The sequence below is a fragment of the Hypanus sabinus genome, chromosome 17 (assembly GCF_030144855.1).
Source record: "Hypanus sabinus isolate sHypSab1 chromosome 17, sHypSab1.hap1, whole genome shotgun sequence".
In the NCBI taxonomy this organism is placed as follows: domain Eukaryota; kingdom Metazoa; phylum Chordata; class Chondrichthyes; order Myliobatiformes; family Dasyatidae; genus Hypanus; species Hypanus sabinus.
The window spans coordinates 41,772,312-41,784,642 of record NC_082722.1 but is presented as its reverse complement, the minus strand read 5'-3'; the positions used below and the strand labels follow the sequence as shown (position 1 = coordinate 41,784,642).

At 39.2% G+C, this 12,331-nt stretch overlaps 1 protein-coding gene across 4 annotated transcripts in view; it reads left to right on the top strand.

The window, feature by feature from the left end:
• Positions 1-12,331, top strand: part of phkb (phosphorylase kinase, beta) — a 291,164-nt gene that overhangs the window by 230,314 nt on the left and 48,519 nt on the right. For all 4 annotated transcript variants that reach the window (XM_059992920.1, XM_059992921.1, XM_059992919.1 and 1 more), the window contains 2 exons: positions 7,710-7,771; positions 7,855-8,017. In XM_059992920.1, the coding sequence (XP_059848903.1) occupies positions 7,710-7,771; positions 7,855-8,017 (225 nt within the window). The remainder of the gene's footprint in view (positions 1-7,709; positions 7,772-7,854; positions 8,018-12,331) is intronic.

Here is a 12,331-nt window from a genome sequence, read left to right as displayed (position 1 = left end):
AATGGGAAAAAGAACTGCAATGTCCCTTACCTACAAAGCAAAGGGAGACAATTTTATAGTTAGTTAACACCTCTTCTATTTGTGCCAAACATGCCCTAATACAATTCAAGGTGGTACATAGGGCTCATATGTCCAAGGACAAACTCACTCAATTTTATTCTCATGTTAATCCAATCTGTGACAGATGCCATTCTGAAGTAGCCTTATTGGCTCACATGTTTTGGTCTTGCCCTTGCTTGCAAAAATACTGGAATGATATTTTTGGTATCATTTCAACAGTTCTGAGTATTAATTTGCAATCTCATCCTATTACTGCAATTCTTGGCTTACCAATGGTGGATAACAGTTGTTTATCCCCCTCAGTTCGGCAGATGATTGCATTTGCCACACTAATGGCTAGAGGATCTATTCTACTGAACTGGAAAGAAATTAATCCCCCAACTACACTTAAGTGGTTTTCCCAAACTGTATCTTGTTTGAGTTTAGAAAAAAATCAGAAGTGTTATTTTTGACCCTTCGGTCAAATTTGAAGAAACTTGGAGACCATTTATTCAACATTTTCATATGAGTTAAACTGACCTTTCCTGAACCCTTTTCTTATCACCAAGCTATTTGGATATAGATGTGGAGTTATTGACACTACTATGTATACCTGATATACAATAGCCCATGTCGGTTAGGTTAGCTTTTTTTTTTGTTTTTTTTTCATTGTTCCATTTTTGTAATACACTATGAGTTTGGGAGGTTAGTATATTTGGGTTATTAACTGTTTGTATTTGCATTCCAGCTTTATTAATTATGTACTCTCAAGCTCTCTGTATTTGCTGTTTTTCTTATGTTTGTTTGAAAATTAATAAAAAGATTTAAAAAGAAAAAGAAAAGAGAAGGTAATGTAAATGATACTCTGGCTGCAACTGTTTAAGATAATAGAAACTGACAAGGATGGGGATGCAAAAGGCTGCAGGCAAGTTGAGAAGTATGGGGAAAGACAGTTTTATCAGCATCACAACCTTTGGTATGGGTGAAAACTGCAGCTAAAGGTTCAGACATGGAGTTGTGTGAGTGAATAAGATGTATTTTGGAAACTGTGATATACACAGGTACTCTGCAGAGAAACAGGAGATTGGTCTTGTCATTAACAAAGACAGAGAGCTCAAGATTTGGTTTGTTGAGGACTGTGTTGATGATGACCAACCTAATGAGGGTGAGGATGGATCTCATTAGGGTCAATTATGGTATCAGGAAAGAAATTGGTCAGTAGTTTGAAACGAAAATGCTGGAATCTTTCAGCATGTCAAATTGCACCTATGGAGAGAGAAACAATTAATGTTTCAGATTGGAGATCGTTCATCTGATCTATTTGTCTCTGATCTGCAACATTAATTCTGTTTCTTTCTGTCTTGCCTGACCTAAGTGTTTTCACCATTTTTTAAATTTCAGATTTGCAAAATCTTCAAGTTTTGATTTCACTTGCTCTATAGTGTCGTAGTGGAAGTAAGTTATAGGATTAAAAAGGGCAGAAAATGGGTCCTTAAAGTTTGCAAAATTGCTATAGCAATGGGAAGATTATTTTGGGGATGTTTGACCTGGATAACTAGAAAAAGGGTAGAGGTCACAGAAAGGGTGGTATTATTCATTGTGATAAGGAGATTAATTAACTTCTTGTTTCAACAATACAGCCTGGAAACAGGCTCCTTGGCCAAATGGTGCATGCGGCACCTGCATCCTCCCTGCTAGTCCCAGATACTTGCATTCAGCTCATAACCCTCCAAGCTCGTTGTACTTATCAAAATGCCTCCTAAGTATTACAATTGTACCTGCCTCTGGCAGCACATTCCATGTACTCAATGTCCTCTATGTAAAGAAGTTACCTCTCACACCTCTTTTAATTTTCTGTTTTCTTATCTTGTATCTATGACCTCTACCCTATGGAAAAGATTATACCCACCACCTTATCAATACACTTCATGATTTTAAAAGCTTCTTTGAAGTCACTTCTCATTCTCCTATGCTGTAAGGGATACAGATCCAACGTGGCCAACTGCTGCCTTTTATTCACGCCCTTTAATCCTGGTAGCATCCTTGTAAATCTCTTCAGTTTGACAATGTCTTGCTTATAACAGGGTGGTCAGAACTGTCCACAACACCCCAAGTGCAATCTCACCAGTGACTTGTATAACTGCAACATAATATTCCTACTCCTAAATCCATTGCTTTGACTGATGAAGGCCAGTGTCCTAAATGCCACCTTTGCCACCCTGTCTATTTGTGTGCCCACTATCAACAAATGCTGCACTAATACTCCCAGGTTCCTCCATTCCATAATACTCATCAGTGTCCTGCCATTCACCATGTAAGGCCTGTTATTGTTTGAATATCCAAAATGCATTATCTCACACTTAACTAAGTTGAAAACCATTTGCCATTCCTCAAACCATCTCCCTAAATGATCAAGATCTCTTTGTAGTTCATTATAACTTGCTTCATTATCAACCAGACCCAGTAATTTAGCAAACTTGCTATTCATGCTATGTACATTCCCATACAAATCAATTACATAAATAGTGTATAACAGATGTCCCAACACTGAACCCTGGAGCACTTCACTAGTCACACACCTGGAGACTGAGAATCAGCCTTTAACCGCGCACTATTTCCTATCATCAAGCCAATTCTGAATTCTCCTTGTTTGCTCTACCAGACTCCATGCAAGCTAACCTCCTGGATCACTATGCCAAATGGGATCTTGTCAAAGGCCTTACTAAAGTTCTAATAGCATCTGCTGCCTTCACCCTGAGTTAGCTCTTTCAAAAGCTCCAAAATTTTTGTTGGACATAACCTCCTGCACACAAAAAAACATGCTGACTACTCCTGTTCAGGCCTTGACGTGATGGCAGATCTTATGTCTTAGAATTCCCTCCAATAACTTTCCTACAATTGAAGTCAGGCTCACTTGCATGTAGTTCCCTGGTCTGTCCCAGCTACCCTCAACATAAATGACCCAACGTTAGCCATCCTCCAGTTTTCTGCAATTTTGCTAGTAGCTAATGATGAAGTGAAGTCAAGATTCAAGTTTATTTATCACATGTATATCGAAACATGCAATGAAATGCATTGTTTACATCAACAATCCACACATATAAGGGTATGCTGGGGCAGCCTGCAAATTTTGCCACACTTTCCAGCGCCAACAGAGCATGTTGACTTCTAATGCTCAGTAGAAGAACACTACTCATAATGCTCAGTAGAAGAACACAGAACACAACAAGCAACAATTAAACAACCCCGCTTTACCCACACACATACACAATCCTTTAACCCCAAGTCAGGTCTACAGATCCCAGTGGACTCAGGCCTGCAGACACCAGGCTTCAACTTTCCCAGCAGACCCGCAGAAATTCGCAGGCTCAGCTCTGGCCAACAGGCTCTGACTTCCAAGCTTCTGATTTGACCCTCATCGCTGATCCCAGGGCATGCTAATCACTGAAAACTAGGCCTCCAACTCAGATCACGCCAGTGACGGGACAGTCAACACCAGGCCTTGAACTCCGGTCACACAAATGCTGCTCGACACGCTGAGAGTTTCCAGCACTCTCTGATTTTAGCTCAGATTTCCAGCAACTGCTGCATTTTATTTTTACTTTCAGGGGAAACCACTCTCCCTGCAACCAGTCCTGTTGGATTTTGAAAAGTGACCTAATCAACCTAATCGTTTCTCATGCTACAGTCCCATATCCCCAGGACTGAGACTGATGAATCTTTGTAACAAGAATATCTATTCTCAAGTAAGGGGACCAGACCTGCGCACGAAGGCCAGCAACATGAACGTGAGACCTATCTCTACCAGAATCTCTGTGGGGATATCCCCACCCCTAATATGCTTATCACTATTTATTTGGCAGCCACGATATTCTCATTGGAGTACACGTTAAGGAGATATAGACATTAAAAATGTTGGCTGAAGAACTTTGAGATTATCTTTAACCCTGATTGCCAGATCCATTTCATTCCCTCTTTTTGCCCTCCAGGTTCCCTTTTAAGCCTGCTCTGAGACATTTTATATTCATTGTGAGATTAATTTCTGCCTAGCTGGCTTACAGTGCAGAACCGTATAGAAACACAGAAAACCTACAGCACAATACAGGCCCTTTGACCCACAATGCTGTGCCGAACAATTACTTACTTTAGAAATTACCTAGGGTTGCCCATAGCCCTCTATTTTTCTAAGCTTCATGTATCTATCCAGGAGTCTCTTAAAAGACTCTATTGTATCCACCTCTACCACCGTTGCCGGCAGCCCATTCCACCCATTCCACAGCCCATTCACCACTCTCTGTGTAAAATACTTACCCCTGAAATCTCCTCCATACCTACTTCCAAGCACCTTAAAACTGTACCCTCTCGCGTTAACCATTTCAGCCCTGGGGAAAAAGCCTCTGACTATCCATCAATGCCTCTCATCATCTTATACTTTGTTCTTTTCCCTGAGTAGAGCTTTGATATCTCTTGTCAGCCAGTGTTCCCTCAACTTGGTATGTCTACCCTTCATCCTAATTGGAACATACTTCCCCTATACTTTTGAGATGACCCTTTTAAAATCCTCTCACTTGCTATCTGCTACTTTGCCTTTCAATAGAGTCACCCAGTTGACCCTAACTAGATCCTGCCTAATGCCTTCAGTTATCCCTACTGCAATTCAGTACTTTAACCTGTGGTCCTGTTCTATCTCTTTCCATTACTGTTTTAAAACTAATAGAATTGTGGTCTCTGGACCCAAAGTGTTTATGTTGAAGGTTTTGCAGAGTACTGAATGAAGAATTAACTGCTTTCCCAGAGTTATTTTTAAAAAAATTATTGTTTATTTAGATGTATGAGATCAGCAAAAGACTGGAGAGGATAAATGATATTCTTAAATTGTTCGGGCGTCTCTGCCAATGGACTCTTCCTTTTCTCATAGCTGAGTGACCTCTGTTGCAGTATTGAATGGAATTATGCATTAATTCTTCAGAGCTCCCACAGAAATGAGGCCATTCTATTGGGCATGATTGCTTCTTGATTGCATAAACTCATAACACTGATTAGATTAATGCTCAGCAAAGCTTCCACTGATTCTGAAATATGTACATTGAATAAGGTAATATTACTTATTTAGATGTACCCAGTCATTCCATAGATGTACAAGGATGACACAGAGGAGCCCCATAACTTACCCATTATGGTCATTGTTCCATGATAAACTGCGGCAAGTTAATCAGACTGTGGATAAACTGATAGCAAATAATCTTACTTGTCAGAAATAGACCCCTTTAAAAATGTTCTAACAGCAATTTATTACATTGATACATGGGGTCCAAAGTTAAATAATTCATTATCAAGACTTCTCCTTAGCTTGAGTTACAAAAAACCACAATTGCTTATGTGATAATGGTTTGGTGCTCTAAGCAAAGCAACATCTCTATACTAGAAATGTGAGCTCTTCGCTTTGATGGAGGTTTTTTCTTGTCACAGGTTTGACTGATATACAGCTCAGTGGCTCTGAGTTGTGCCCAGAAGGGATGTTGGTTATGAGAAATGTACAGATCAATTTCCCAGAGGTTCCCCCCCCCCCCCCCCCACCATTACTCAATGTTCCATCTAATTGGTTTGAAAACTGTATTCATTGCAGAGGTTGGACCTTTAATTGGGTCAGTTGTTGGTCATTATGTTTCTACCTGGCACGAACTCAAACAATTACGTTAAAGGAATGTCATGATCAACCTATTAAGAATGATTGTAATGGTTCTTTACTCTAAAGCAGACATTTATCTGGTGTAGTGCCTCCAGGAATGATTAATTAACACAACTATTGAAATAGTAAAGAATCCTGAATGACAATAATTTATACCTTAGAGGCAACACTCCTTACTTGATATGGGGTGCCTATAACCACAGGTGCTATGAGTCAAAGCTGATGTGATTTTATGTAATTCTTTTAAAGAACCCCCTCAGCCAAAATACACAGTATAGTGAGTTTTAACTATAAAACTTCGCTAGTTGTTTCCACCTATAAAGAATTTTGTTGGCATCAGGGACATAATGATATAAGATACATGACTGAAATTTTCCTGCAGCCATTTTTCTCATGCAGTTTTTTTATTAGTTTGTTTAATGTATAAAACCTGCTGTGATTTAAGGGAATAGGCAAAGATAGCAAAAAATTACCAGGAATAAAAATTCAGAGCTGGCTCAGAAGACGGAGTGACTCCTCCTGTTCCTGATCTGTAATTTATGTGTAGTCCCATAAGTAAGTACCTCTCCTGCTGGGCATGTTACATAATTTGCAGCAGATGATCATGAAGTATCAAGGCTTTGTTGATCTGTACAGATTCTGTACTGTACAGTCGGTGCACTTTATTTTGAGTAGGCCATGCAGTTATTGTAGCAGTACTGACTAAAATTTAATGCTACACATGCAGGAAACAGAAGGCAATGAAGTAAAAGGTCACATTCATTTCCTAAGGCTCGCTCCTCAGGGAAAACATTTCCCAGAATTTGTTTGGCAAAGATGATTTATTCTGAATGAAGAAGTCAGGAGCTTCCAGGATAAAATTCCTCTCATAATCGACCACAACTCCAAAAATTTGTGAAAATCTCTGTGAATCAAAGAGTGTCACAAAACAGCAGTTTATCACTTCCTGAATTTCGGAGAAGCTGGCAATGCCAGGCAATCCTCATTTTGGATCAGCCTCAGTTTCTTCGCTAACAGAGAAATCAAAGAAGGGTCCTTTCCTGGAGCAGAGCGCGTTAATGACCTTACCTTTTTGACGAGTAGCAAACCGTAAAGTATGGCTGTGGTGACCTGATAGAAAGCCAAGTGTATGACGTTGAGTGTGATAATGTCCTTATGCTTTATGGCAACACAAGTGAATCTGCAGATGCTGGAAATAAATTAAAAAAACACAAAATAACGACGTTTCGGGCCAAACCCCTTCATTAGGAGGGTTTCTGACTTCATCCTGATGAAGGGTTTCGTCCCGAAATGTCGTTATTACCTCCTCCCATAGATGCTGTCTGGCCTGCTGAGTTCTGCCAGCATCTCATGTTTTTTTATTTTTTTCCTTATGCTTTATGACTGCTTAACCACAGTTCACTGTCAGATAATTTTGCCTGTTACCTAACGGCAAAACGATGCTATGTGACTGATGTATTCACTTTCCAGAATGATGTCATACAGCCTAGGAGTGTTACAGTCAGGTGTTACTCCAGGCAAAATGCTTCCAGGAAATTATCTTTTAAGTTAAGATCTCTTGTATTTTATAGTCATAAATAAATGGTGATATAATAAATAGTATATGAAGGTGAATGAAGTATTGCATGAGAAATGTTACATGTGTAGCCTTCCCTCCCATGTGAGTATCGTTGACATAGAACTGACAATGTTTTGTAGATCTTGCATCTATTCAGGATTTCATCATCAATTGAATTTTAAACTGTTATCTTTTTCTGTATTGCTGCAGTGTTCCTATTATATGTAATAGAATTTATAAAGAAATATCCCATTGTGCATTTTACAGCATTTGTTTTGATGAGCTTTGATACAAATGAATTGATTTAATTTCCTTGCTAATTGTAACTAGATTGTGCTAGCATAATGTTCACAACATAAAAACAGATTGTTGATATTACATTGCTTTTTATTTAGCAAACTGTTCTTTATGTTTGTATTGCAGACATTAATATCCGGAGCAATGGTAGAACAGCTTGATTTCCTTCGGATAAGTGATGAGGAAGAGTATGTTCCAACTAGTGCTTTTCAAAATTTTCTTTTGTTTTCTGTTTCCTCGGCATGACTTACAAAAATAAACTATTTTTCAGAATTCCACAATTTATAAGTCTAGAGGAGCTGGAATTCCCAAAGCATTCAAAAGTGAAGCGTAAGCCAAGTTTAGCAGCTGATACTGACTTGGTGGAACATCTGGAGATAAATCTGAATGATTGGATGTTTTCCTCCACTTCGGACATTCTCCATAAACTATCTGTAAGAAAATAAGTTACGCTAATACTGTAAATTTTATATTGAAATATACTGTATAGTCTTCTTAAAATCACATATCTGCATTATGCCATTGAGAATTGTTGAGTTGCTGTAGAATATCAAAACAAACAAAACACCTTTTCCTCCTCTTAATTGATTACTTCTCCCAACAATCATTAATTCTCCTATCACCTTGTGGTAGTTTGCAGCCTAACAGTTGTCATGTTTTAATTTATCATGTTATGAAAGTATTATCCATCTGTCATTCCAGATCTGTAAACTTTTTAATGCTTTTCTTATTTGCAACTGCCTGTATATTTTGTAGGTAATTTTATTTTTAAATCTAGCTTTTTTTGCATCCATACAAAAAATACAAAAGTTAATGCTCACCAACAGGCTGCATTGATATAACTTTCATCATGTTTTAAAAAAAATAAAGATTTGTAGATAACAATGAAAAGAGAAAATATGGAGTAGATGAGGATAGCTTAAGACAAGTCTGGAACACTTGTAAGGAAGTGAATGATGACAGAGCAAATATATTTAGGGAAAATATTACTAAGTACAAGACTAAAGTCATTGATGACAAAAGTTGGACCAAAAAAGGGAAGGAGAATTTCAGTGAATCAAAGTGATGGGGATTTTTCTGAAGTAGGGGTAGGTAGAAACATGTACATATGTTTGATGTGCATGAGGATGTTGCAGCATAGAAATTTGTTGGGGAAAAGGGACAAAGAAAATAAGGAGTTATTCTTAATCAGCTATATTTTCTCCAGATTCTAATTTAGGAAACTGTCGAAGAGAACATTGGGAGAGGTTCAGGATTATGGTTATGGATCAGAGGCAGAAGATGCTGAGTTTAGTAATTGTGCCACGGAGTCACATGGGAGTTGAAGCATAACAGATGTCCTTAGGCCAAAATGAGTACTGATAATAAGTCCTGAAGAAGGATCTCGGCCCGAAACGTCAACTATTTATTCTTTTCCATAGTTGCTGCCTGACCTGCTGAGTTTCTCCAGCATTTAGTGTGTGTTTCTACTGATAATAGTGGCTGTTCGTGATAAGCCTAAAATTAATCTACCTGATCAGCTACCTGAGAGCCAGCTTCTCGATCACTGTAGGCTGGGAGATGTGAATTGAATCAGCTGGACCTAGCGTAATCTGTGAACCACTGAGTTTTTATGAAAGCATTGTCATTTTAATTTCCAGATATTGTTCAACTGAGTGTATACTTCCAGATGAATGTTGGAAAGGGCATAGGGGAGGGAGCTGGAACTGAGAAAATTCAAGGAGTTTGGAGAAAGACAGGACAAAGAAGATACAGAGGGAAAAGTGGAAATGATCTGAGGTGTCTCAGCGATTTATGGCTGGCAAAGAGTAGCATGTGAGGACATTTTTCAATGAGTAGAAATGTTAGGGGGTAGGGTTGAATACTGATTAAAGAATGCAAAAAATAGTTAGATTGGTGGATTGTTGAATTTAAATGAAAACTAAAATTGCTGTGGATGAAGATTCCATTAACACTTGACACCACATATGAATAATGAAAGGAATTAGCCAAAGGAATTGCTAATGGACAGAGCCAGTAGGAAATAATGCTTTTGGAAGGAAAATGAAATAGATTGGAAAAGCATTATAAATAAAATGTCCAGAGGTGGAGGGACTGTAGAAGTAAAAGGACATATATTGAAAAGGAGAAAAAGTGCAGGTGTTGGAATCTGAAACAAAAACAGAAAATACCATAAGACGATAAGATATGGGAGCAGAATTAGGCCGTTCAACACATCGAGTTTGCTCTGCCATTTGAAATCTGTTGAAATATCTTCCCTCTCACCCCCCATTCTCCTGCCTTCTCCTCACCCTTACTAATCAAGAAACATGAACCTCAGTTTTAAAAATACCCAATGACCTGGCCTCCACAGCTGTGAGAATGAATTCTACAGATTCACCAATCTCTGTTTTAGCGAGGGGTCCTTCTATTCTGAGGCTCTTCCCTCTGATCCTAGACTTTCACTGTTGAAAACATCTTCTCCACCTCTATTCTAAACTCCAACGAGTACAGGCTCAGAGCCATCAAACGTTACTCATATGTTAACCCTTTCATTCCCAGGATCATTCGCATAAACCTTCTTTGGACCCACTGTTTCACAACCTATCTTAGATATGCAGCCCAAAACTGTTTACAATATTCCAAATGCAGTCTGACCAATATCTTATGAAACTTCAGCATTACATATTTGCTTTTATATTTTTGTCCTCTCGAAATGGATCCTAGCATTGTATTTGCCTTCCTTGCTACTGACTCAAACTGCAAGTTAAGTCTTAGGGAATCCTGCACAAGGGCTCCCAAGTCCCTTTGCACCCCTAATTTTGAAGTCACTCCCCATTTAGAACATAGTCTACACCTTTATTCCTTCTGCCAGCTCACATGACCACTTATTTGCTCATTCTCCTAATCTGTCCATATCCTTCTGCAGACTCCCTGCTTCCTCAACACTATCTGCCCTCTGCCTATCTTTGAATCATTCTCAAACCTGGCCACAAAATTTCATCATCTAGATCATGAACATATAAAGGCCTCCTTTACTCCCTCTCTTTGCCTTTTGTTACTCAGCCATAATTATTTTTAAAACAACCAAGAGAAAATCTGCAAATGCTGGAAATCCAAGCAACACACACAAAATGCTGGAGGAACTCAGCAGGCCTGGTAGCATCAATGGATAAGAGGACTGCTGGAGGGTTTTGGCCCGAAATGTTGACTGTATTCTTTTCCATAGATTATTTTTAAAAGGTAGTTTTTCACTTGATTTTATTTATAAAACCCCATTTTTTTGTTTATTTTTTCATGTTTTGAAATTGAAAAGTCATTATAATTTTAACCAAAGGCAATGATGGTTGCTATGCTTTGCTGTCACTTACCTGCTTTTAGAGGAATTTTAGAGGGTATGGTACATTCAAGCCCATGCACACCTCTCTCCTATATCATTCACAGTCCTGCCACTGCTCAGGGCCTGGGCAGTAAGCTTCAGGACTATACCTCCTCCGGAAACAAGCAACAGAATGATAAAAAATAAACGACAGCACGAAATAAATAGGTTATCAGTGTTAGACCTTAGCAGCGTGTTAACAGGATGTATCTGACTGAATTAGATACTTTATTCATCCCAAAGGAAATTAAAGTGTCACAGTAGCATTACAAGTGCACAGATATACAAATATTAGAAGAGTAGTAGAAAATAATAAAAAATAAGTTACCTCAAGCAGTCTAACAGGAGGAGGTCATTGCTTCTCTGGCTATAGGTCAACTCATTATCGAGCCTAATGGTCAAGGGTAAGAATGACCTCATATAGCACTCTGTGGAGCAGTGCAGTTGTCTTAGTCTATTACTAAAAGTGCTCCTCTGTTCAGCCAAGGATGCATGCAGAGGGTGAGAAATATAGTTCAGAATTGCCAGGATTTTCCATAGGGTCCTTTGTTCTACCACAGTCTCCAGTGTGTACAGTTTGACTCCCGTAACAGAGCCAGCCTTTCTAATCAGTCTATTGAGCCTGTTGGCATCACCCATGTTGATGTCATTCCCCCAGCACAGCACCATATAGAAGATTGTACTAGCAATAACAGACTGGTAGAACATCTGAAGGAGAAGCCTTCATACTCCTCAGGAAGTAGAGGTGACTCTGGTCCTTCTTCTGCATAGTCTCTATGTTGGTGCTCCACTCAAGTCTGTCATCCATGTGCACCCCCATGTACTTGCAGGTCCTCACCACATCTACGTCCTCACTATCAATAGTAACAGGAAGCAGTGCAGCTTAGTTTTCCTAAAGTCCATCACCATCTCCATTGCCTTACTAATGTTCAGCTGCAGATAATTCAGCTTGCACCATTTGACAAAGTCCTCCACCAAGGCCCTGCATTCATTCTCCCATCCTCCCTTTGTACACCTCACTTTCGCTGAGTCATTAGAGAAGTTTTGCAGATGACATGACTCAGTGTTGTATTTAAAGTCTAAGGTGTACAAGGTAAAGTAGGAAGGGAGCCAATGCAGCCCCCTGTAGGACCCCAGGGCTGCTTATAGCCATGTCTGACACACAGGTCTGAAGCCACACAAGCTATGATCTGCCAGTCAGGTAGTCCATTATCTAGGATACAATAGAAGTGCCAACCTGCATTAAATGGAGCTTCCCCCAACCCCCAGCAATGAAGGCTGTATGGTATTGAAGGAACTTGAGAAATCAAAAAACAGGATCCTCACAGTGCTGCCCTGCTTATCCAAATGGGAATTATTTAAATGTACCAACCAGTTTGTATTTGTTCTC